Below are 24,347 nucleotides of genomic sequence, written 5' to 3'. Positions count from 1 at the left end.
GTTTATGTCATTCTTGCTTTGAAGATACAGTGCATTGCGATCCATGATACATCAGCAGTTGGAAGACCTCACCGAGACCGAAGACACTATTTGAACAACTTGCAGCTTTAAAATGACACTGAAGCACGAGGAATCCAGTCTGGACGAATTCAACCTAAATCAAAAACTTTGTTTTACAAGTTCGATTCGTTCAAAATTACATTGCCCTTTTTTTTAACCATGAGTTTTGTCATATGGTGATTTTTTTTTCTGATTATTGCCACGGGAAGCTTTTTTTTTCTGGCAAGTATTCTTTTGGATTAATATTTTAAACGTGTATGACGCGTCTGCAGAAAGCCACTTTTGTACTTTAAACACTGCCTTAATTACCATTTTTTAAAAAGAATAATTCTGTGAAACTGAGCTGTTAGTGGACCAAAGCAAGGTTTTGAGTGTGGATGTATAATTCAAGAGGGATTTTTTTTTTCAGAATTTGAACTATTTTTGTGAATAATTGCATTGGCACCCCTTGGTGATATGGATAAGTTTCAATTAGTCTGTTCGTTTGAATGTATCTTAACATTGGGATAAAGATACTGCGGCCTTGTCTCCAAGCAACAGTAAAAATTGACTACCTTACAATCATCCTTTTCTGTTCCCTGTAACTTTTCCAATTATTCATTGTTTTATGGATAATTCAATTGGTATAAATAGCTAAAAGGTTTCATTTAGTTAAGAAAGGGTGATTGGTGACATGCAGGTTACTGAATGGTGAATTTGTTGAAAACAGGGAACTGGACGCTAATTGAACTGGCTTGAATGCAAGTTGGTGCAGGAACCTCCCCATAGCAACGTAATAACATACCTGAGTTTGTAAATCAGTTGTGGTCCTCCACGAGTTGGCGAGTATATTTGTTTGAAATGTCAATGTATTAAGTACAAAAATACTGACAATTGATACTCAACTCGTGAATACTCAGTAACAAAGATTGCTGGTAGGACTTTGGGTGTTGTTGAACTCTATGATCTTGATGGAAAGAAGACTGGTCTCTACTGTTACAAGTGAACTGATCAAAGAACCTGGACAACATATCACAGACATGCCACTTATTTTGATCACTGATGGAGCATGTGGAAATGTGTTTGATCTCACAAAGACTAATCAATGCCAGTGCCCCTCTCAGTGGCATGATGTGAAAACTAAGAATTACCCGAGCCACAGAGATTCCCATGTATCAGCTCCCTCCTGCCAGACAGTTACCGGTGCTCCAGCATTTGCTGATCAATTTTTTTAAAATTCTGGCGTCAACTTTCACCAGTTCATTGCACTTCAGATGCCAAGCTTCAAGGTGTCCGATGTATTCAGAAAAAGAAAACCAATCATATGCTGCTGGTGTTTGGGCCTTGATTATCTAGTTTTACCCCAAAGTCAGAGATTTATAGGCAGCTACCAATCTTCCTCAACAGTGTGACATTAACTGTGGTATGTGTCTATTTAGATAACATGAAGTATCTAAACACTGTTAAGTAAATCTCTACCTCGAGCGCCAACTCTTGCTTCCGACCTGTGGGTAGATTCGCGGTTCCAAATTTTCTCTTTCAAAAAACCTGCTGGGAAACCATTTATCTGCCAAAGGTCGGACGCAGCAGTTCCCACCTGCAGCACCGACGGTTACAATTTTTTGTTAAAATGCTGTTCAACCACGTAGCTACTCTGCCTTTTCTCCTCTTAACAACTGTCAGCTCCTTTTTAAACAAAAGGAACCATTGACTGTCAGTAATTCTGTCAGTTGCTGAGAGCAGGAACTGACAGCAGGGCAGTGGTCGGAGGAGCATCAGGTGCAGGAAAGACCGAGGTGTTCCTCCAATGCCAGATGCAGCCCACGCAGGATATATGCAAGTTCTGCTTTTCATTCTTCGATTTCTGGCGATATGCTTGCCGAGCTGGTTTTCCAGTCACTCTGCGTGGTGCTGCCTGTTCCCCGCTCCCTCATGCTGATTGATCTGCAAGGGTCACCTTGTATAAAAATGGAATGAACGAGTTATAATGTATGAACAGACCTGCATGCTACTGAGGGCTTTCTTTTGAAGCTCTCATGTTATCTTCCCTTGATGTTGCTAAGACCTGTTGAATGCAATCTACAGAGCAAACCAATCAGACAACACTGTGCGTTCAGTGTTCAATTTAGTCATTGCTCCACTTCCTCAAATCACAGTTTCCCTCTCTCCTGATCTTGCTACTACTCCAGAGATAGAATCCTTGATTGGAGGAGCGGCAAGGATGGGGGGTGGGGGGGAGGGAGGTGGGGGCAGGGAAGTGGGGGAGGAGGGTGGGTTGGGGGGGGGGGAGGGTGGGTTGGGGGGGGGGGGGGTGGCAGTCGTTCTGACCATTCCTGTTGGTCACCATGCAGAGTCTTTCAGCTGAACGGAACGATTTTTGACAACATCGTCCAGGAGGCCATAGAGAAAATTAAAGAATAGGAGGCGGTCTGCTCTGGTAACGAGGCTGAAGCAGGCCCGAAGGAGCAGTCACTCAGCCTCACGCCAAACCTCTCTGTCAGCCTGTGGTAGTCGGTATTAGGGGTATTACAGTACCCAGGTTGATGCTGTAAGACCATTGGTGTGGGAGGTACCTGAGACAGGAAGAGCATTGGTGAAGCCTGCGTGCTGGTTCCGCCCAGTAAGGCGGAGTATAAGAGTCTGTGTCTCCTTAGCAGCTGCATTCTGTCCCTGCGCTGCTGGGGGAAACATCTAGTCCAATAAAGCCTTCAATTGTCATCCAATCTCGCTTCTGGAGTTATTGATCGAGCATCACAGCCCCATCCACAGCATGAGCCACTGCTAGGGAACTGGAACTTGTCTTCTCAACATACTGAGTTACCTTGAGCGAGGTGAGGAAGTGCGGTGCCAGTGCCCACCATGGCACGTTTTCCTGTGACAAGAGGTGGCTCGCCATTGGTGAGGTTGGCCGGTCCCGCCGAACTCAATGGCCGTAGGCGTCGTTCACCAGCCACAGTGCCGGAGAACCCACTGGAGGGGGGATCACCTTCGGCAGGACCGAAAAATCCCGCCGGCAGGAAGGGCCGGAACCCCCCCCCAGTGTGTCCAGGGAGGGAGTGTCAGCAGTAGCAAGTGAATGGGACAGCCTTCCCCTCCCTCCCAACCTCTCCTCCCTCCCTCTTTCCTTGTACAACTCTCCAACAATGGAATAATGCAAACTGCAGCATGGAGAGACGGTCTTTATTTTCTATCACAAAACAGAATTTCAACCAAATGATTGAAATATATGAAACAAAGCCCGACAATCTGGGTTTCCAACGTTGAATCTATCCCCCAAATGTGAATTTACCGTCTCCGTATACATATGGTGCAACGCACAAAACAGGTGTAGAATTTACCGGCTGTTTTTGCCAGTGGAATATTCCGGTCCCACCGACGGTGCACGGTGTAGTAGTCACCACTGTTGTATTATATTGTATATATGGGTATTACGGTAAGGCCCCTGTACTACAGGTATGGGGTAGATCCCTGCCTGCTGGCTCCGCCCAGGAGGCAGAGTATAAAAGTGTGTGCTCTCCGAACAGCAGCCATTTCGTAAGCTGCTGTACGAGGCCATACAACTCTGTGTAATAAATTGATGCACTATCAATTATGACGAGACGAGAGTAGAATGTAATCGAGGCTTTATTACACAGAGATGTGTGGCCTCCTACAGCAGCTTACGAAATGGCTGCTGTTCGGAGAGCACACACACTTATACTCCGCCTCCTGGGCGGAGCTCTGCCCCTGTCGAAACTCATGAATTTTTCCTTCTTCCACTTTGAATTGTGTCGCTAATGCCGTTGGAGCATCTTTTTGAATTTACACTTGCTAATTTTGCACACTTTCGCCTTGCATCATCTTCTGTACGCATTTTTAGATCCTCCTTTGTTGCGCGCAGTGGTAATATTAAACTCTCCCTCAGCCAACCTCTTTCAGATTCTAGCTGGTCTGCCACATTCTACCCCCCGTCAACTTGTGGTCGTCAAAACTCTTTAAAATTCTCACACTAGTTTTCAAAATCCTCCGTGGCTATGCCTCTCCCTTTACTGTAATCTCATCCAGCTCCACAACACTCGCCAAGATATCTGTGCTCTTCCAACTCTGACCATCTGTGCATTCCCGGTTATAATTGCTGTAGCAATTCCCTCCCTTCAGCTCTCTTTATCTCGCTTTCCAGCTTTAAGGCATTCCTTAAAGTCTACCTTTCTGACCAAGCTTTTACTCATCTGACTTAATAACTCCTTTTAGTGTCATGGTGTCACACTTTAGGACGCTTCATTACATTAATGCTGGCCTATAAATATAAGTTGTTATGCTCTCTCCCCCTTAAGTGATGGCCAAAGGCCAAAACAACACTGAATTAATCAGCAGCAGATGTGGGACATGATAGTATTCAAGTTGGAAATAGACTGCGGAAGATAAAAGGCAACATGTTACTTTGCTTTGACTTATTCACGATCCTATCAACTGTGAGTCAGATGGAGGAATTGGCAAAACCTCAAACTAAATTCTGGACTGGAGTCAGATGGGATAAGGGGATTAATATTCGACTGATTATGATTCCCAGCCTCGATAGATTAAATTTAAGGCAAATGAAGCCTGGGACTTCTACAAACTTTGGCTGCAGGATTCAGGTTACGAAGCAGCTTCTTGTGAATTCAACTTGAGAAGCAGGCAGAGTGCATTGGGATGTCAGAGGATGGTATTAAGGAATATACTCCATCATTGTAGATAATTAATTGTTTAAGAAATGCTAATTTGAAAGTAATTCCTGCAGGAAGACAGCTGTTTTTTGACATCAACGTTGTGAGTTGAAAAGAAAACAGACTACATCCCAAAGTGCACTTTCACTTCCCAAGAGGGGCAAATGGAATTTGTTGAAAGCGGAGTGACACCAGTGTTACCTGGAATCTTTTAACCATTGAAGCTTCATTCGTTTCGCCGAGATTGGTGATATTGGGCAGCACGGTAGCACAGTGGGTAGCATTGTTGCTTCACAGCGCCAGGGTCCCAGGTTCGATTCCCGGCTTGGGACACTGTTTATCTGGAGTCTGCACGTTCTCCCTGCGTCTGCGTATTAAGTCCCAAAAGCTGTGCTGTTAGGTGAATTGGATAGGAATTCTCCCTGTGTACCCGAACAGGCGCTGGACTGTGGAATCTAGGGGCTTTTCACAGTAACTTCATTGCAGTGTTAATGTAAGCCTACTTTTGACAATAAAAATTATATTTGGGAAATAGTTCATAGAATCGCTACAGTGCAGGAGGCCATTTGGCCCATCGAGTCTGCATTGAACCTCCAGAAGTGCACCGTACCTAGGCCCACTCCCCCACCCTTTTTACAGTCTCAGCAATACATCCCTGCTCTTGTAGCCCGCTCGACATGAATGCTAACATTGCATTTGCCTTCCTAATTGCCAACTGAACCTGCAAGGTAACCTGAAGAGAATCTTGAAGCAGGACTCCCAAGTCCCTAGCCGAGGGAATGCCACACTGTTGAGAGGTGCAACATTTTCGATGGGACATTAGCCGAGGGAATGCCACATTGTTGAGAGATGCCACGTTTTGGATGAGACGCTGGAGAGGAGGAAATGCCGCGCCGTCGGAGATGCCATCGATAGTAACCTCATTGCAGTGTTTATGTAAGCCGACTTATGACAATAAAGATTATTATTAGGTAGGAGGAGAGGCGGCAGAACGCGGGGGTGGGGTAAGAAAAGCCATTGACCCGCCCCAGCACCATCTTTTCTGCCTCCTGTGGGATCTTGCTGTGCCAACTGGCTGCAGCATTTCCTTGCAGTTGAGCCGTTTGGCCAAGTGCCTGGCTGGTATCTGCGGAAGGAGCTTTCATGAGTTTCGCGATGCCGGCTCATTAACCACGCCCGGCGGACCACTCTGCTCTGACCCAGGCGAGGGCGCAGAATCGGAGAGCCGGCCCAGCCCGGGGCGGTAACGGCAGCGGCAGCGGGGAGACACATGGCCCGGCCGCACCCCGGGCGAGAGGCCGACCCCAGCGTCGTCATCGTCGGCTGCGGCATAGCGGGGCTGGCGGCCGCCGGCAGGCTCCGAGAGCGCGGCTTCCCGGGCGAGCTGCGGCTGCTGGAGGCGGGCGGCCGGAGCGGCGGCCGCGCCTGGAGCCGGGGGTTTGGTGAGGCGGCGCCGCGGGCGGGGGGGGGGGGGGAGGCGGCATTTAATACTGGGTGGAATAGAGAGTGAGGGGCAGCATTTATATACTGGGTGGAATAGAGAGTGAGGGGGCAGCATTTATATACTGGGTGGAATAGAGAGTGAGGGGGCAGCATTTATATACTGGGTGGTATAGAGAGTGAGGGGGCAGCATTTATATACTGGGTGGAATAGAGAGTGAGGGGGCAGCATTTATATACTGGGTGGTATAGAGAGTGAGGGGGCAGCATTTATATACTGGGTGGAATAGAGAGTGAGGGGGCAGCATTTATATACTGGGTGGAATAGAGAGAGAGGGGGAAGCATTTATATACTGGGTGGAATAGAGAGTGAGGGGGCAGCATTTATATACTGGGTGGAATAGAGAGAGAGGGGGAAGCATTTATATACTGGGTGGAATAGAGAGTGAGGGGGCAGCATTTATATACTGGGTAGAATAGAGAGTGAGGGGGCAGCATTTATATACAGGGTGGAATAGAGAGTGAGGGGGCAGCATTTATATACTGGGTGGAATAGAGAGTGAGGGGGCAGCATTTATATACTGGGTGGAATAGAGAGAGAGGGGGAAGCATTTATATACTGGGTGGAATAGAGAGTGAGGGGGTAGCATTTATATACTGGGTAGAATAGAGAGTGAGGGGGCAGCATTTATATACTGGGTGGAATAGAGAGTGAGGGGGCAGCATTTATATACTGGGTGGAATAGAGAGAGAGGGGGAAGCATTTATATACTGGGTGGAATAGAGAGTGAGGGGGCAGCATTTATATACTGGGTAGAATAGAGAGTGAGGGGGCAGCATTTATATACTGGGTGGAATAGAGAGTGAGGGGGCAGCATTTATATACTGGGTGGAATAGAGAGTGAGGGGGCAGCATTTATATACTGGGTGGAATAGAGAGTGAGGGGGCAGCATTTATATACTGGGTGGAATAGAGAGAGAGGGGGAAGCATTTATATACTGGGTGGAATAGAGAGTGAGGGGGCAGCATTTATATACTGGGTGGAATAGAGAGTGAGGGGGCAGCATTTATATACTGGGTGGAATAGAGAGAGAGGGGGAAGCATTTATATACTGGGTGGAATAGAGAGTGAGGGGGCAGCATTTATATACTGGGTGGAATAGAGAGAGAGGGGGAAGCATTTATATACTGGGTGGAATAGAGAGTGAGGGGGCAGCATTTATATACTGGGTAGAATAGAGAGTGAGGGGGCAGCATTTATATACAGGGTGGAATAGAGAGTGAGGGGGCAGCATTTATATACTGGGTGGAATAGAGAGTGAGGGGGCAGCATTTATATACTGGGTGGAATAGAGAGAGAGGGGGAAGCATTTATATACTGGGTGGAATAGAGAGTGAGGGGGTAGCATTTATATACTGGGTAGAATAGAGAGTGAGGGGGCAGCATTTATATACTGGGTGGAATAGAGAGTGAGGGGGCAGCATTTATATACTGGGTGGAATAGAGAGAGAGGGGGAAGCATTTATATACTGGGTGGAATAGAGAGTGAGGGGGCAGCATTTATATACTGGGTAGAATAGAGAGTGAGGGGGCAGCATTTATATACTGGGTGGAATAGAGAGTGAGGGGGCAGCATTTATATACTGGGTGGAATAGAGAGTGAGGGGGCAGCATTTATATACTGGGTGGAATAGAGAGTGAGGGGGCAGCATTTATATACTGAGTGGAATAGAGAGTGAGGGGGCAGCATTTATATACTGGGTGGAATAGAGAGTGAGGGGGCAGCATTTATATACTGGGTGGAATAGAGAGTGAGGGGGCAGCATTTATATACTGGGTGGAATAGAGAGTGAGGGGGCAGCATTTATATACTGGGTGGAATAGAGAGTGAGGGGGCAGCATTTATATACTGGGTGGAATAGAGAGTGAGGGGGCAGCATTTATATACTGGGTGGAATAGAGAGTGAGGGGGCAGCATTTATATACTGGGTGGAATAGAGAGTGAGGGGGCAGCATTTATATACTGGGTGGAATAGAGAGTGAGGGGGCAGCATTTATATACTGGGTGGAATAGAGAGTGAGGGGGCAGCATTTATATACTGGGTGGAATAGAGAGTGAGGGGGCAGCATTTATATACTGGGTGGAATAGAGAGTGAGGGGGCAGCATTTATATACTGGGTGGAATAGAGAGTGAGGGAGCAGCATTTATATACTGGGTAGAATAGAGAGTGAGGGGGCAGCATTTATATACTGGGTGGAATAGAGAGTGAGGGAGCAGCATTTATATACTGGGTAGAATAGGGAGTGAGGGGGCAGCATTTATATACTGGGTGGAATAGGGGGGAGCAGCATTTATATACTGGGTGGTATAGAGAGTGAGGGGGCAGCATTTATATACTGGGTGGAATAGAGAGTGAGGGAGCAGCATTTATATACTGGGTAGAATAGAGAGTGAGGGGGCAGCATTTATATACTGGGTGGAATAGAGAGTGAGGGGGCAGCATTTATATACTGTGTGGAATAGAGAGTGAGGGGGCAGCATTTATATACTGGGTGGTATAGAGAGTGAGGGGGCAGCATTTATATACTGGATGGAATAGAGAGTGAGGGAGCAGCATTTATATACTGGGTGGAATAGAGAGTGAGGGGGCAGCATTTATATACTGGGTGGAATAGAGAGTGAGGGGGCAGCATTTATATACTGGGTGGTATAGAGAGTGAGGGGGCAGCATTTATATACTGGGTGGTATAGAGAGTGAGGGGGCAGCATTTATATACTGGATGGAATAGAGTGAGGGGGCAGCATTTATATACTGGGTGGAATAGAGAGTGAGGGGGAAGCATTTATATACTGGGTGGTATAGAGAGTGAGGGGGCAGCATTTATCTCCTGGATGGAATAGAGAGTGAGGGAGTAGCATTTATATACTGGGTGGAATAGAGAGTGAGGGAGCAGCATTTATATACTGGGTAGAATAGGGAGTGAGGGGGCAGCATTTATATACTGGGTGGAATAGAGAGTGAGGGGGCAGCATTTATATACTGGGTGGAATAGAGAGTGAGGGAGCAGCATTTATATACTGGGTAGAATAGAGAGTGAGGGGGCAGCATTTATATACTGGGTAGAATAGAGAGTGAGGGGGCAGCATTTATATACTGGGTGGAATAGAGAGTGAGGGAGCAGCATTTATATACTGGGTGGAATAGAGAGTGAGGGAGCAGCATTTATATACTGGGTGGTATAGAGAGTGAGGGGGCAGCATTTATATACTGGGTGGAGTAGAGAGTGAGGGGGCAGCATTTATATACTGGGTGGTATAGAGAGTGAGGGGGCAGCATTTATATACTGGATGGAATAGAGAGTGAGGGAGCAGCATTTATATACTGGGTGGAATAGAGAGTGAGGGAGCAGCATTTATATACTGGGTGGAATAGAGAGTGAGGGAGCAGCATTTATATACTGGGTAGAATAGAGAGTGAGGGGGCAGCATTTATATACTGGGTGGAATAGAGAGTGAGGGAGCAGCATTTATATACTGGGTAGAATAGGGAGTGAGGGGGCAGCATTTATATACTGGGTGGAATAGAGAGAGAGGGGGCAGCATTTATATACTGGGTGGAATAGAGAGAGAGGGGGAAGCATTTATATACTGGGTGGAATAGAGAGTGAGGGGGCAGCATTTATATACTGGGTAGAATAGAGAGTGAGGGGGCAGCATTTATATACTGGGTGGAATAGAGAGTGAGGGGGCAGCATTTATATACTGGGTGGAATAGAGAGAGAGGGGGAAGCATTTATATACTGGGTGGAATAGAGAGTGAGGGGGCAGCATTTATATACTGGGTGGAATAGAGAGAGAGGGGGAAGCATTTATATACTGGGTGGAATAGAGAGTGAGGGGGCAGCATTTATATACTGGGTAGAATAGAGAGTGAGGGGGCAGCATTTATATACAGGGTGGAATAGAGAGTGAGGGGGCAGCATTTATATACTGGGTGGAATAGAGAGTGAGGGGGCAGCATTTATATACTGGGTGGAATAGAGAGAGAGGGGGAAGCATTTATATACTGGGTGGAATAGAGAGTGAGGGGGTAGCATTTATATACTGGGTAGAATAGAGAGTGAGGGGGCAGCATTTATATACTGGGTGGAATAGAGAGTGAGGGGGCAGCATTTATATACTGGGTGGAATAGAGAGAGAGGGGGAAGCATTTATATACTGGGTGGAATAGAGAGTGAGGGGGCAGCATTTATATACTGGGTAGAATAGAGAGTGAGGGGGCAGCATTTATATACTGGGTGGAATAGAGAGTGAGGGGGCAGCATTTATATACTGGGTGGAATAGAGAGTGAGGGGGCAGCATTTATATACTGGGTGGAATAGAGAGTGAGGGGGCAGCATTTATATACTGAGTGGAATAGAGAGTGAGGGGGCAGCATTTATATACTGGGTGGAATAGAGAGTGAGGGGGCAGCATTTATATACTGGGTGGAATAGAGAGTGAGGGGGCAGCATTTATATACTGGGTGGAATAGAGAGTGAGGGGGCAGCATTTATATACTGGGTGGAATAGAGAGTGAGGGGGCAGCATTTATATACTGGGTGGAATAGAGAGTGAGGGGGCAGCATTTATATACTGGGTGGAATAGAGAGTGAGGGGGCAGCATTTATATACTGGGTGGAATAGAGAGTGAGGGGGCAGCATTTATATACTGGGTGGAATAGAGAGTGAGGGGGCAGCATTTATATACTGGGTGGAATAGAGAGTGAGGGGGCAGCATTTATATACTGGGTGGAATAGAGAGTGAGGGAGCAGCATTTATATACTGGGTAGAATAGAGAGTGAGGGGGCAGCATTTATATACTGGGTGGAATAGAGAGTGAGGGAGCAGCATTTATATACTGGGTAGAATAGGGAGTGAGGGGGCAGCATTTATATACTGGGTGGAATAGGGGGGAGCAGCATTTATATACTGGGTGGTATAGAGAGTGAGGGGGCAGCATTTATATACTGGGTGGAATAGAGAGTGAGGGAGCAGCATTTATATACTGGGTAGAATAGAGAGTGAGGGGGCAGCATTTATATACTGGGTGGAATAGAGAGTGAGGGGGCAGCATTTATATACTGTGTGGAATAGAGAGTGAGGGGGCAGCATTTATATACTGGGTGGTATAGAGAGTGAGGGGGCAGCATTTATATACTGGATGGAATAGAGAGTGAGGGAGCAGCATTTATATACTGGGTGGAATAGAGAGTGAGGGGGCAGCATTTATATACTGGGTGGAATAGAGAGTGAGGGGGCAGCATTTATATACTGGGTGGTATAGAGAGTGAGGGGGCAGCATTTATATACTGGGTGGTATAGAGAGTGAGGGGGCAGCATTTATATACTGGATGGAATAGAGTGAGGGGGCAGCATTTATATACTGGGTGGAATAGAGAGTGAGGGGGAAGCATTTATATACTGGGTGGTATAGAGAGTGAGGGGGCAGCATTTATATACTGGATGGAATAGAGAGTGAGGGAGTAGCATTTATATACTGGGTGGAATAGAGAGTGAGGGAGCAGCATTTATATACTGGGTAGAATAGGGAGTGAGGGGGCAGCATTTATATACTGGGTGGAATAGAGAGTGAGGGGGCAGCATTTATATACTGGGTGGAATAGAGAGTGAGGGAGCAGCATTTATATACTGGGTAGAATAGAGAGTGAGGGGGCAGCATTTATATACTGGGTAGAATAGAGAGTGAGGGGGCAGCATTTATATACTGGGTGGAATAGAGAGTGAGGGAGCAGCATTTATATACTGGGTGGAATAGAGAGTGAGGGAGCAGCATTTATATACTGGGTGGTATAGAGAGTGAGGGGGCAGCATTTATATACTGGGTGGAGTAGAGAGTGAGGGGGCAGCATTTATATACTGGGTGGTATAGAGAGTGAGGGGGCAGCATTTATATACTGGATGGAATAGAGAGTGAGGGAGCAGCATTTATATACTGGGTGGAATAGAGAGTGAGGGAGCAGCATTTATATACTGGGTGGAATAGAGAGTGAGGGAGCAGCATTTATATACTGGGTAGAATAGAGAGTGAGGGGGCAGCATTTATATACTGGGTGGAATAGAGAGTGAGGGAGCAGCATTTATATACTGGGTAGAATAGGGAGTGAGGGGGCAGCATTTATATACTGGGTGGAATAGGGAGTGAGGGAGCAGCATTTATATACTGGGTGGTATAGAGAGTGAGGGGGCAGCATTTATATACTGGGTGGAATAGAGAGTGAGGGGGCAGCATTTATATACTGGGTAGAATAGAGAGTGAGGGGGCAGCATTTATATACTGGGTGGAATAGAGAGTGAGGGAGCAGCATTTATATACTGGGTAGAATAGAGAGTGAGGGGGCAGCATTTATATACTGGGTAGAATAGAGAGTGAGGGGGCAGCATTTATATACTGGGTGGAATAGAGAGTGAGGGAGCAGCATTTATATACTGGGTGGAATAGAGAGTGAGGGAGCAGCATTTATATACTGGGTGGTATAGAGAGTGAGGGGGCAGCATTTATATACTGGGTGGAGTAGAGAGTGAGGGGGCAGCATTTATATACTGGGTGGTATAGAGAGTGAGGGGGCAGCATTTATATACTGGATGGAATAGAGAGTGAGGGAGCAGCATTTATATACTCGGTGGTATAGAGAGTGAGGGGGCAGCATTTATATACTGGGTAGAATAGAGAGTGAGGGGGCAGCATTTATATACTGGGTAGAATAGAGAGTGAGGGGGCAGCATTTATATACTGGGTGGAATAGAGAGTGAGGGGGCTGCATTTATATACTGGGTGGAATAGAGAGTGAGGGGGCAGCATTTATATACTGGGTGGTATAGAGAGTGAGGGGGCAGCATTTATATACTGGGTGGAATAGAGAGTGAGGGGGCAGCATTTATATACTGGGTGGAGTAGAGAGTGAGGGGGCAGCATTTATATACAAGGTGGAATAGAGAGTGAGGGGGCAGCATTTATATACTGGGTGGTATAGAGAGTGAGGGGGCAGCATTTATATACTGGGTGGAATAGAGAGTGAGGGGGCAGCATTTATATACTGGGTGGAATAGAGAGTGAGGGAGCGACATTTATATACTGGGTTGTATAGAAAGTGAGGGGGCAGCATTTATATACTGGGTGGAATAGAGAGTGAGGGAGCGGCATTTATATACTGGGTGGTATAGAGAGTGAGGGGGCAGCATTTATATACTGTGTAGAATAGAGAGTGAGGGGGCAGCATTTATATACTGGGTAGAATAGAGAGTGAGGGGGCAGCATTTATATACTGGGTGGAATAGAGAGTGAGGGGGCTGCATTTATATACTGGGTGGAATAGAGAGTGAGGGGGCAGCATTTATATACTGGGTGGTATAGAGAGTGAGGGAGCAGCATTTATATACTGGGTGGAGTAGAGAGTGAGGGGGTAGCATTTATATACTGGGTGGTATAGAGAGTGAGGGAGCAGCATTTATATACTGGGTAGAATAGAGAGTGAGGGGGCAGCATTTAATACTGGGTGGAATAGAGAGTGAGGGGGCAGCATTTAATACTGGGTGGAATAGAGAGTGAGGGGGCAGCATTTATATACTGGGTAGAATAGGGAGTGAGGGGGCAGCATTTATATACTGGGTGGAGTGGAGAGTGAGGGGGCAGAATTTATATACTGGGTGGAATAGAGAGTGAGGGGGCAGCATTTATATACTGGGTGGTATAGAGAGTGAGGGGGCAGCATTTATATACTGGGTGGAATAGAGAGTGAGGGGGCAGCATTTATATACTGGGTGGAGTAGAGAATGAGGGGGCAGCATTTATATACTGGGTGGAATAGAGAGTGAGGGGGCAGCATTTATATACTGGGTGGAATAGAGAGTGAGGGGGCAGCATTTATATACTGGGTGGAATAGAGAGTGAGGGAGCAGCATTTATATACTTGGTGGAATAGAGAGTGAGGGGGCAGCATTTATGTACTGGGTGGAATAGAGAGTGAGGGGGAAGCATTTATATACTGGGTGGAATAGAGAGTGAGGGAGCAGCATTTATATACTGGGTGGAATAGAGAGTGAAGGGGCAGCATTTCTATACTGGGTGGAATAGAGAGTGAGGGGGCAGCATTTATATACTGGGTGGAATAGAGAGAGAGGGGGAAGCATTTATATACTGGGTGGAATAGAGAGTGAGGGGGCAGCATTTATATACTGGGTAGAATAGAGAGTGAGGGGGCAGCATTTATATACTGGGTGGAATAGAGAGTGAGGGGGCAGCATTTATATACTGGGTGGAATAGAGAGTGAGGGAGCAGCATTTATATACTGGGTGGAATAGAGAGTGAGGGGGCAGCATTTATATACTGGGTGGTATAGAGAGTGAGGGGGCAGCATTTATATACTGGATGGAATAGAGTGAGGGGGCAGCATTTATATACTGGGTGGAATAGAGAGTGAGGGGGCAGCATTTATATACTGTGGCATAGAGAGTGAGGGAGCAGCATTTATATACTGGGTAGAATATAGAGTGAGGGGGCAGCATTTATATACTGGGTGGAATAGAGAGTGAGGGGGCAGCATTTATATACTGGGCGGAATAGAGAGTGAGGGGGCAGCATTTATATACTGGGTGGAATAGAGAGTGAGGGGGCAGCATTTATATACCGGGTGGAATAGAGAGTGAGGGGGCAGCATTTATATACTGGGTGAAATAGAGAGTGAGGGGGCAGCATTTATATACTGAGTGGAATAGAGAGTGAGGGGGCAGCATTTATATACTGGATGGAATAGAGTGAGGGAGCAGCATTTATATACTGGGTGGAATAGAGAGTGAGTGGGCAGTATTTATATACTGGATGGAATAGAGTGAGGGGGGACAACATTTATATACTGGGTGGAATAGAGAGGGGGTCCCCAAAATCGATGTTTGTTGGTGGAAATCGGTTTGGGGAACTCTCAGAAGATTGTGGTTAACTGCTTCGGATGTTGAAACTGAGCAAAACGGCACGAAGTGAACACTTTGAAAGCTGGGATTAACTTTGGCCTGTTCCTGCAGCAATGACACTTCAGCTGAGAGTAGCGCAATGGATAAAAGTGTGGACTTGGCGACCTTGTCAGGGACATCTTTTCTGTAGCTTAAATGATTGGTTGCCAATGAAGTAATGTTTAGTTGATGTTGATTTTAGTTTACTTGTGACAGTAAATGTCTTAAAACTTGAAATTTTATTGGTGATCCTTTTAGTCGACCACCAGATAATCAAATCAATTTTTTTTTAAACAAACAATTTTATTGAGGTATTTTAGGCATATAGAAAAAATGACATTGTTCAGTAAAAAAATGACATTGTTCAGTAAAAAGACACAAATGACACATTAAATATAATGCAAACCACGGCTCTGTTCACGCACGGACCTGCCTCAATATCCCCCTACTCTACTTTACTCTACCCTAGCCCGCCCCCCCCCCCCCCCCCCCCACTCCTCTGCGAAGAAGTCAATAAATGGCTGCCACCTTCAGGCGAACCCTAGTAGCGAACCTCTCAAGGCAAACTTGACTTTCTCTAGGCCAAGAGAGCTCGCCATGTCCGATAGCCGTACCTCAGCCCTCGGGGGCTTTGAGTCTCTCCATGCTAACAGTATTCGTCGCCGGGCTACCAGGGAAGCAAAGGCCAGAACGTCGGCCTCTCTCCCTGGACTCCCGGGTCCTCCGAAACCCCAAAGATTGCCACCTCCGGGTTCATTACCACCCCAGTTTTCAACACCCGGGACATGACATCTGCGAATCCCTGCCAATACCCCCCCGAGTTTAGGGCACGACCAGAACATGTGTACATGGTTAGCCGGCCCCCCGGCGCATCCAGCACACTTGTCCTCCAGCCCGAAGACTCTGCTCATCCGGGCCACCCTCATGTGGGCCCGATGCACGACCTTAAACTGGGATCAGGCTGAGCCTGGTGCATGTTGCGGTCGTGTTTACTGTGATCAGCGCTTCTGCCCAAATACCATCCCCATTCCGCCCCCCCCCCACAACCTCCCACCCCCCCGAGCTCCTCATCCCACTTAAGCTTCAGGTCCTCGATCTGCGTATCCTCAGCTCCCATTAGCTCCTTGTAGACGTCTGAAACTCTACCCTCTCCCACATCTCCCCGAGAAACTACCCTGTCCTGCCTCTCCTTCGGCGGGAGACGTGGGAAGGACGGCACCAGTCTGCGTACAAAATCCCTCACCTGCAAGTATCTAAAGTCGTTCCCTCGCGTCAGCCCAAACTTCTCCTCCAGCACCCTCATGCTCGGACAGCTCCCTTCCAGGAACAGATCCTCACAATCCTCACAATCCCTGCCCTCCTCCACAGTCGATACCCTCCGTCCATGTTCCCCGGGGCAAATCGGTGGTTGCCACAGATTGGGGTCCACACCAATGCTCTTGCCTCCCCTACATGCCTCCTCCACTGGCCCCAGATCCGAAGAGCCGCCACCACTATCGGGCTGGTGGAGTACCGTGCTGGCAGAAGCGGCAGGGGCGCCATGACCAGGGCTGCTAAGCTAGTGCCCCTGCACGAAGCAGTCTCCATCCGCTCCCAAACCGACCTCGCACCCATCATCCATTTCCTTATCATTGCTATGTTGGCCGCCCAGTAATAGTTGCTGAGGTTCGGCAACACCAGCCCCCCTTCTCCGCTGTTCCTTTCAAGCATCACCCGCGGGGACTTCCCTGCCCATACAAATCCCAGAATAATTTTATTCCGGGTCTTAAAGAAGGACCGCGGGATAACGACGGGGAGACACTGAAAAACAAACAAGAACCGCGGGAGAATCGTCATCTTAACAGTCTGCACCCTCCCTGCCAATGATAGTGAGAGCGCATCCCACCTCGGGACCTCCTCCCTCACTCGTTCCACCAGTCGGGACGTTGAGCTTGTGCAACCTGCCCCAGTCCCGTGCCACCTGAATCCCCAAATATCGGAAACTCTCCCTCACTAGCCTGAACGGCAACCCCTTCAGCCCACTCTCCTGCCCCCTCGCCTGAATTACAAACAACTCGCTCTTAGCCATGTTCAGTTTGTATCCAGAGAACCGGCCAAATTCCCTCAGGATTGCCATAATACCTTCCATCCCCACCATTGGGTCCGATACATATAACAGCAGATCATCCGCGTATAACGAGACTCCATGTTCCACTCCCCCCCCCCCCCCCCCCCCCGGACCAGCTCTTTCCAGCCCCTAGAAGCTCTCAGTGCGATTGCCAGCGGCTCTATGGCCAGCGCAAACAGCGGTGGGGAGAGAGGACAGTCCTGTCTTGTCCCACGGTGCAGTCTAAAGTAGTCCGATGTCGTCCTGTTCGTCCTTACACTCGCCTCCGGGGCCTGATACAATAGCCTAACCCAGTTGATGAACGCCCCCCCCGAACTCGAACCGTCCTAGTACTTCCCACAGATAATCCCACTCGACCCGGTCAAAAGCCTTTTCAGCATCCATGGCTACCACTATCTCCCTACTCTCCGGGGGCATCATAATCACGTTGAGCAGCCTTCTTATGTTGGCCACCAGCTGCCTCCCCTTTACAAACCCGGTTTGGTCCTCCCCAATTACATCCAGTACACAGTCCTCAATTCTGGTCGCCAAGATCTTGGCCAGTAACTTGGCGTTTACGTTAATCAAAGAGATCGGCCTGTATGACCCACAGGTCTCCGGGTCCTTATCCCATTTCAGAATGAGCGAGATGCCCCCCCCCCCCCCAGGTCTCCCGGGTGGTTCCGAAGTGTACAGCTTCCTATAAAAGTCCCTAAAGACCTTGTTCAGCCCTGCTGGATCACCCACTAGATTACCTTCCCCATCCACTACCCTCCCTATTTCTCGAGCCGCTTCCCTCTTCCTCAGTTGTTGTGCAAGCATTCTACTGGCCTTCTCCCCATGCTCATAAATCGCGCCTTTCACCTTTCTAAGCTGCTCTACAGCCCTGCCTGTAGTCAGCACCCCAAATTCGGCCTGCAGCCTCTGTAGTCTCCTGAGTAACTCTGGCCTCGGGGATTCCGCGTAACTCCTGTCCGGCCGTAGAATTTCCTCAATCAGTCGGTCCGTCTCTGTCCTGTCCCTGTACGCCCGGATTGAAATCAACTCCCCTCTACCACTGCCTTCAGTGCCTCCCAGAGCACCGCTGCCGAGACTTCCCCAGTATTGTTCACCTGCAGGTAATTCTGCATGCATTTCCTCAGCCTCTCGCACACCACCTCGTCTGCGAGTAGTCCAACTTCCAGCCTCCATGGTGGGCGCTGAAAGCTGTCCTTACAAAACTGCAGGTCTACCCAGTGCCGAGCATGGTCCGATATGGCGAATATTCAGCCCCCACCATTCCGGCCAGCAGGTCCCTACTCACAACAAAGTAGTCAATTCGGGAATACACCTTGTGGACGGGGGAGTAGTACGAGAACTCCCTCGCCGTCGGCCGGCTAAATCTCCAGGGATCTGCTCCCCCCATTTGCTCCATGAACCCTCTCAGTTCCTTTGCCATCGCTGGCAACCTGCCTGTTCTTGAGCATGCCCGGTCCAGGCTTGGGTCCCGGACTGTATTAAAGTCCCTGCCCATGATCAGCTGACGCGAGTCCAAGTCGGGGATCTTCCCTAGCATCCTCCTGATAAAATCCACCACGTCCGAATTAGGGGCATTCACACTGACCAGCTCTACTCTCACCCCTTCGAGCTTACCCCTCACCATGACGAACCTGCCACCCCCATCCACGACTGTGCCCTCCGCCTCAAATTGTACCCTTTTATTAATCAGGATCGCAACCCCCCCCTCGTCTTAGAATCAAGCCCCGAATGAAAGACCTGACTGACCCAGCCCTTCCTTAACCTAACCTGGTCTGCCACTTTCAGGTGCGTCTCCTGCAGCAAGACTATGTCCGCCTTCAGAACCCGCAGATGCGCAAACACACGCGCCCTCTTCACTGGCCCGTTTAACCCTCTAACATTCCAGGTGATCAGCCTGGTTGGGGGGCACTTTGCCCCCCCCCCCCTTTGCCGATCAGCCACCCCTTTCCTTGGCCAGCCCCCCCAGCCATGTGTCACGCTTCATCAGGCCCGCCTCCTGGCCAGCTCCACCCATGACCTCCTCACTTGCCATGCCCAGTTTCCATCCCCGTCAGCAGAACGACTCCCCCCCCCCCCCCCCACCTCCCCCCCTAGCAACACCATCCTATCACCTAACCCCTGCTCTAATCTAACTATATGCACACCCCCCACCTCGGCTCCCGTTGACTAGCCCCACTCAGCGAGCCTGGGGCTCCCAGCCTCGGCGCCAGCGCGTCTCCCACCCATTGTTCCCAGTCACCCCTCCCCCGACCCCTCCACACCACTTCCCCAGATCAGCCCTACTTAAGCAAACACTCTATACCAGTCATAAACAACCCCCACAATAGCACAATTCAAGTGAAACAAGAAGAAAAAAGAGATAAGAAATAACAGGCTCTCTCAGTCCTTCCCATACAGACACAGCAAAATATTGCACAAAGTTCCTCTGAAGCATCTATTTTTACCCAACCCTTTTAACTGTTTTCTTTATTAATTCCCCCCAGCCAAACTCCAACTAAGCAAAGAGCCCAAACAGGAAACATTCAGGTACACCACGCAAAAAGCAGCAAAAAAAAAGATACATCCCAAAACGGGAGAGACGCCACATATACTTAAAAGCTCTAACATGAGTCCAAACGTCCTCAGCTCAGGGCCAGCTCTCGCTTCTTAACGAAGTCCATCGCCTCTTCGGGTTCCTCGAAATAGTGGTGCTGACCCTCATACGTAACCCACAGTCGCGCCAGAAAACGCAGCCCGAATTTCACCTTGTTTTTATACAGTATCTCCTTCACCTGCCTGTAGCCTCCCCTCCTCCTGACCACCTCCGCGCTCAAATCTTGGCACACACACAGGGTGGTATTGTCCCAAGTACAGCTTCGTAAGCTCTTTGCCCATTGCAGCACCCGCTCCATGTCCAGGTACCTGTGAGAGCGTACCGCCATCGCTCGTGGGGGACCCCCTTGTCGCGGCTGCCTCACCTGCACTCTGTGTGATCAAATCATTTTTTAAAAGGTATCGGTCTGTTTTAGTATTGTAACATGTGGGGCGAAATTCTCCCCCAACGGCGCGATGTCCGCCGACTTGCGCCAAACACGGCGCCAATCAGACGGGCATCGCGCCGGCCCAAAGGTGCGGAATGCTCCGCATCTTTGGCGGCCTAGCCCCAACATTGAGGTGCTAGGCCGACGCCGGAGGGATTTCCGCCCCGCCAGCTGGCGGAAATGGCGTTTGTTGCCCCGCCAGCTGGCGCGGAAATGCGGCGCATGCGCGGGAGTGTCAGCGGCCGCTGTCAGTTTCCCGCGCATGCGCAGTGGGGAGAGTCTCTTCCGCCTCCGCCATGGTGGAGGCCGTAGCGGAGGCGGAAGGGAAAGAGTGCCCCCACGGCACAGGCCCACCCGCGGATCGGTGGGCCCCGATCGCGGGCCAGGCCACCGTGGGGGCAGCCCCCGGGGTCAGATCGCCCCGCGCCCCCCCCTGGACCCCGCCCATGCCGCCTGGTCCCACCGGTAAATACCAGCTTTGATTTACGCCGGCGGGACAGGCAATTTCTGGGCGGGACTTCGGCCCATCCGGGCCGGAGAATCCAGCGGGGGGTCCCGCCAACCGGCGCGGCCCGATTCCCGCCCCCGCCCAATCTCCGGTACCGGAGACTTCGGCGGGGGCGGGATTCACGGCGGCCTACGGCCATTCTCCGACCCGGCGGGGGGTCGGAGAATGACGCCCGTGAAGTTCTTTATAGCCAATTAGTTATTCCTGAAGTGTTGTCACTGTTTTAATGTATGGAACCCTACAGTCAACTTGTGCACAGCAAGCTCCCCAGAAACACCAATCGGACAATGACCAGATAATCATGTTAATTAAGGAATAAATATTGGCCAGGGCACTTCCTCTTCTTTGAAATAGTACCATGGGGTAATTTATGTCTAATTGACAGAACAGAGAGGTTTAATATCTCACCTGACAGGTGGCCCCCTTCGGCAGTGCAGTACTCCCTCAGTACTGCACTGAAGTAGTGGCCTAGACTTTTGTAAATGGGATTTGAACTCACAACCTTATGATTCAGGAGTGAGAGTGCAACCGGCAGAGACACTGATATGAGGGCCATTGAAGCACAATCATGATATGGAACCTAAAATATGTCACCAAGCCTCTGGTAGAATATTCTCTTCACTGGTGTGAGTGCAGCTGCAAAAAGACTCGAAACACGATGCTTGGTCAACATCCCACCTGCGGACTTCAATACACATGTCCTCCTATATTGACTTGGTGAGGCTGTGCTATGTAAAATCCGCAGGTTACCCTGGAGCAACTTCATAAGACTTCTTCAACAAAACCTGCCAAACCTCTTGAGCTCCACTGCCGAGAAGAGTGCCATTGCATTAATTGCAAATAGCTCATCAGTAACAACTTCTTGCAATGAGGTTCATAAGAAGAATGCACTTGACCTTTATGCTGGGTGCAAATATTATCTGGCGAGTACACAATACACACTATATGTCCCGCCTGTAACACTCTTAATGTGTTCCCGGAAAACGCATTCCCACAAGAAAGCATTTAATGGGTAATGTTCTTTACCTGTCGTTTTTAATTTAAAAACCTATTGGCTGCCTTGAACCAATCTGGCCCCCAAACCCTCTTTCTATTTAATTCCCACTCACTGCATCCCGCCTCCTGTCCACTGCTTTCCGCTCGCTACTCGCTGACTCTCCTGTTTCCTGCCAGTTGCCACTCCTTTTTCCGCCTCTCGTTGGCCGTTTCCTCCTCCTCCCTACCGCTCGCTGCCTCACAGAGTGGGGCAGTAAGCGGGCTGGAATGAGGAAGTCGAGAAATGGAAGTGGAGAGCAGAAGGGAGATGGGCAAAATGGCGAGGAGGTCTGAGCAAGGGGATTGGCGTAGGGGTGCCGAGCAGGTCAGGATAGAGGTGGCAAATGGGAGGGAGCAAGGGGAGATTTGGATAGAGGCAGCCAGTGGGAGGGAACGCGAGGATCAGGATGGAGCAACCACCAGGAGAGAAGAAAGCATCGAGAGAGGCCAGAGAGTGTAGGTGTTGGGAACAATGTTAAAATAAACAACTGAACATACACAATTTCAATGTGGTTCTTGACACATGCACTGTTATGGTGCTAAAACGCAAATGGAGGTCAAGGCTAGCACACTATTTGAGTAAGTTCCTGAATTGACAAACCACATTAAAAAATGCATTTTAAACAGGGGATATCTGTCATACATTTTTCGAACCCAGAATTTTGTGTGGGTCACCAATAAATGTGTCATAATAGTTGGGGCTTCTAGTTCAATCCTTCACAACATTGTGTTGTCGAACACAGCAGTATTGGCCTTTAGGTATTAGTAATGCAAGCCCAAAATATTGTTAAAATATGTTAGCAAGAGGGTTAGATTTTTCATCTGTTGACTATGAATAGACGGATAATCAAACCCAGCTCAAAAGTCATTTTAATGAATGCAGTTCTTTGTAATTTTTCATGTAGCCAGAGGGCTGGTGGAGATTGGAGCGCAGTGGATCCATGGGCCATCCAAACAGAATGCTGTTTTTCAGTTGGCCAGCCAATACGACCTTCTGGATGAAGAAGCAATGTCCGAGGAGAACCAGGCTGTACAAATGGGCGGGCATCCACCTGACATGTCCACCTATTACACCAGCTCAGGAAAGAGAATAGGGCCAGAAATAACCGCCCCCGTGGAAGAGTTGTATGCAGCACTTTGTCTGAAAAGCAGGGAGTTCTTCCACTCAAAGACAGAACCTGCCCGCAGTTTGGGTGAATTTCTAAAGCACGAAATTGCCAGGCGTGCAGAGGAATGGAAAGGCGATGTGGAAACGTGCAATCTTAAACTTGCTCTGCTGAACGGGGAATTTAAACTGGAGTGTTGCATTTCTGGGACAGACAGTCTGGATCTCGTCGCACTCCAGCCTTTTGGAGAGTATGTGCCGTTACCTGGAATTGATTGTGTTTTTCCTGGGTACGTATTCAAAGCAAAACTATGTTTTTTTTTAAATAAATGTTTTTATTCTCCATTTTCACATTTTCCTTCAAAGTTTACACCAAACCAACAGTCAACAAACGGTAACAAATACAAAGTCAATACCCTTAACATCAACAACGATCCCATCCTCCCACCACCCCACCCAACTGTCAATATATGCCTCAAATAAAACAAACCCTCCCACGGTGGAAAAAAAAACAAAAAAGAAAAAGGAGTCCGGAATCGCCCTTGGCCACCATTAACCGATAGCCCACGACAACACTCAATCCTATCCAACCTCCAAAAGAGTACCGTAAATGACACCCAAGAGTTGTAAACCCCCCTCCCCAACTCCTCCCCCTCCTCTTGTAAAACTCCTCCCCCCAACCTCGGTTCCTTCCCCCCCAACTTTCCACCCCGGCTAGACCACTCGGACCCTGTTCTGCCAGGCTCCGATGGCCGCAGCCCCTCCCCCCACCTCACTCCCGTTCACTGGCTGGCTTAAACCGGCCAGCGTGGAGGCCCCCGCCCGGGTCCCTTTCCCCCTTGCCCGGCCCCAGGAAAAACCCAGAAGTCCCCTTTTAGCACACAAACCCCGCATATCCACCTACACCCCAAAGAGCCCTCATTTCGACTGAAGCCCCATTTCTTCTCAATCCAAATATACACAACATTGGCTCCTATAGCCCATACACCCGCGCGCAGTGAAACAAAAAAGAAAAAAAAATACAGTCATGAGGCTACATGACCATTTCTCAATTCTGCCACAGTCCTTCTGCCTTCACAAATTCTCCGCTGCTTCTGCCGTCCCGAAATAAAAGTCCTTGAACTTGTAAGTCACCCTCAGCTTCGCTGGATATATATACAATGCCGCACTGCACCCTGCTAACGTACAGTGCCCTCTTCACCCGGTTGAAGGCAGCCCGCCTCCTCGCCAGCTCCACCGTAAAGTCCTGGTATACCAGCTCCAGCCCACTGCACCACCCACTTCTGCTTGGCCCAGCTCAGGACCTTCTCCTTCACACTGTACCTACGGAAGCAGAGAGTCACTGCCCTTGGCGACTCACTCGACTTTGGTACAGGCCTCCACGACCGATGTGCCCGA

General features: G+C 49.0%; 2 protein-coding genes across 3 annotated transcripts in view; both read left to right on the top strand.

The window, feature by feature from the left end:
- The window catches only part of rassf4a (Ras association domain family member 4a), a 327,256-nt gene extending 326,632 nt beyond the window's left edge, over positions 1 to 624 (top strand). For both annotated transcript variants that reach the window (XM_072491708.1, XM_072491707.1), the window contains one exon: positions 25 to 624. In XM_072491708.1, the coding sequence (XP_072347809.1) occupies positions 25 to 111 (87 nt within the window). In that variant the 3' untranslated portion in view covers positions 112 to 624. The remainder of the gene's footprint in view (positions 1 to 24) is intronic.
- A 5,146-nt stretch (positions 625 to 5,770) lies between these two features.
- The window catches only part of paox (polyamine oxidase), a 33,829-nt gene continuing 15,252 nt past the window's right edge, over positions 5,771 to 24,347 (top strand). The window contains exons 1-2 of the mRNA XM_072491676.1: positions 5,771 to 6,166; positions 22,750 to 23,239. Of these exons, the coding sequence (XP_072347777.1) occupies positions 5,995 to 6,166; positions 22,750 to 23,239 (662 nt within the window). The 5' untranslated portion in view covers positions 5,771 to 5,994. The remainder of the gene's footprint in view (positions 6,167 to 22,749; positions 23,240 to 24,347) is intronic.

Source organism: Scyliorhinus torazame, chromosome 28, assembly GCF_047496885.1.
Source record: "Scyliorhinus torazame isolate Kashiwa2021f chromosome 28, sScyTor2.1, whole genome shotgun sequence".
NCBI lineage: Eukaryota > Metazoa > Chordata > Chondrichthyes > Carcharhiniformes > Scyliorhinidae > Scyliorhinus > Scyliorhinus torazame.
This window is presented reverse-complemented; position numbering and strand designations above follow the sequence as displayed.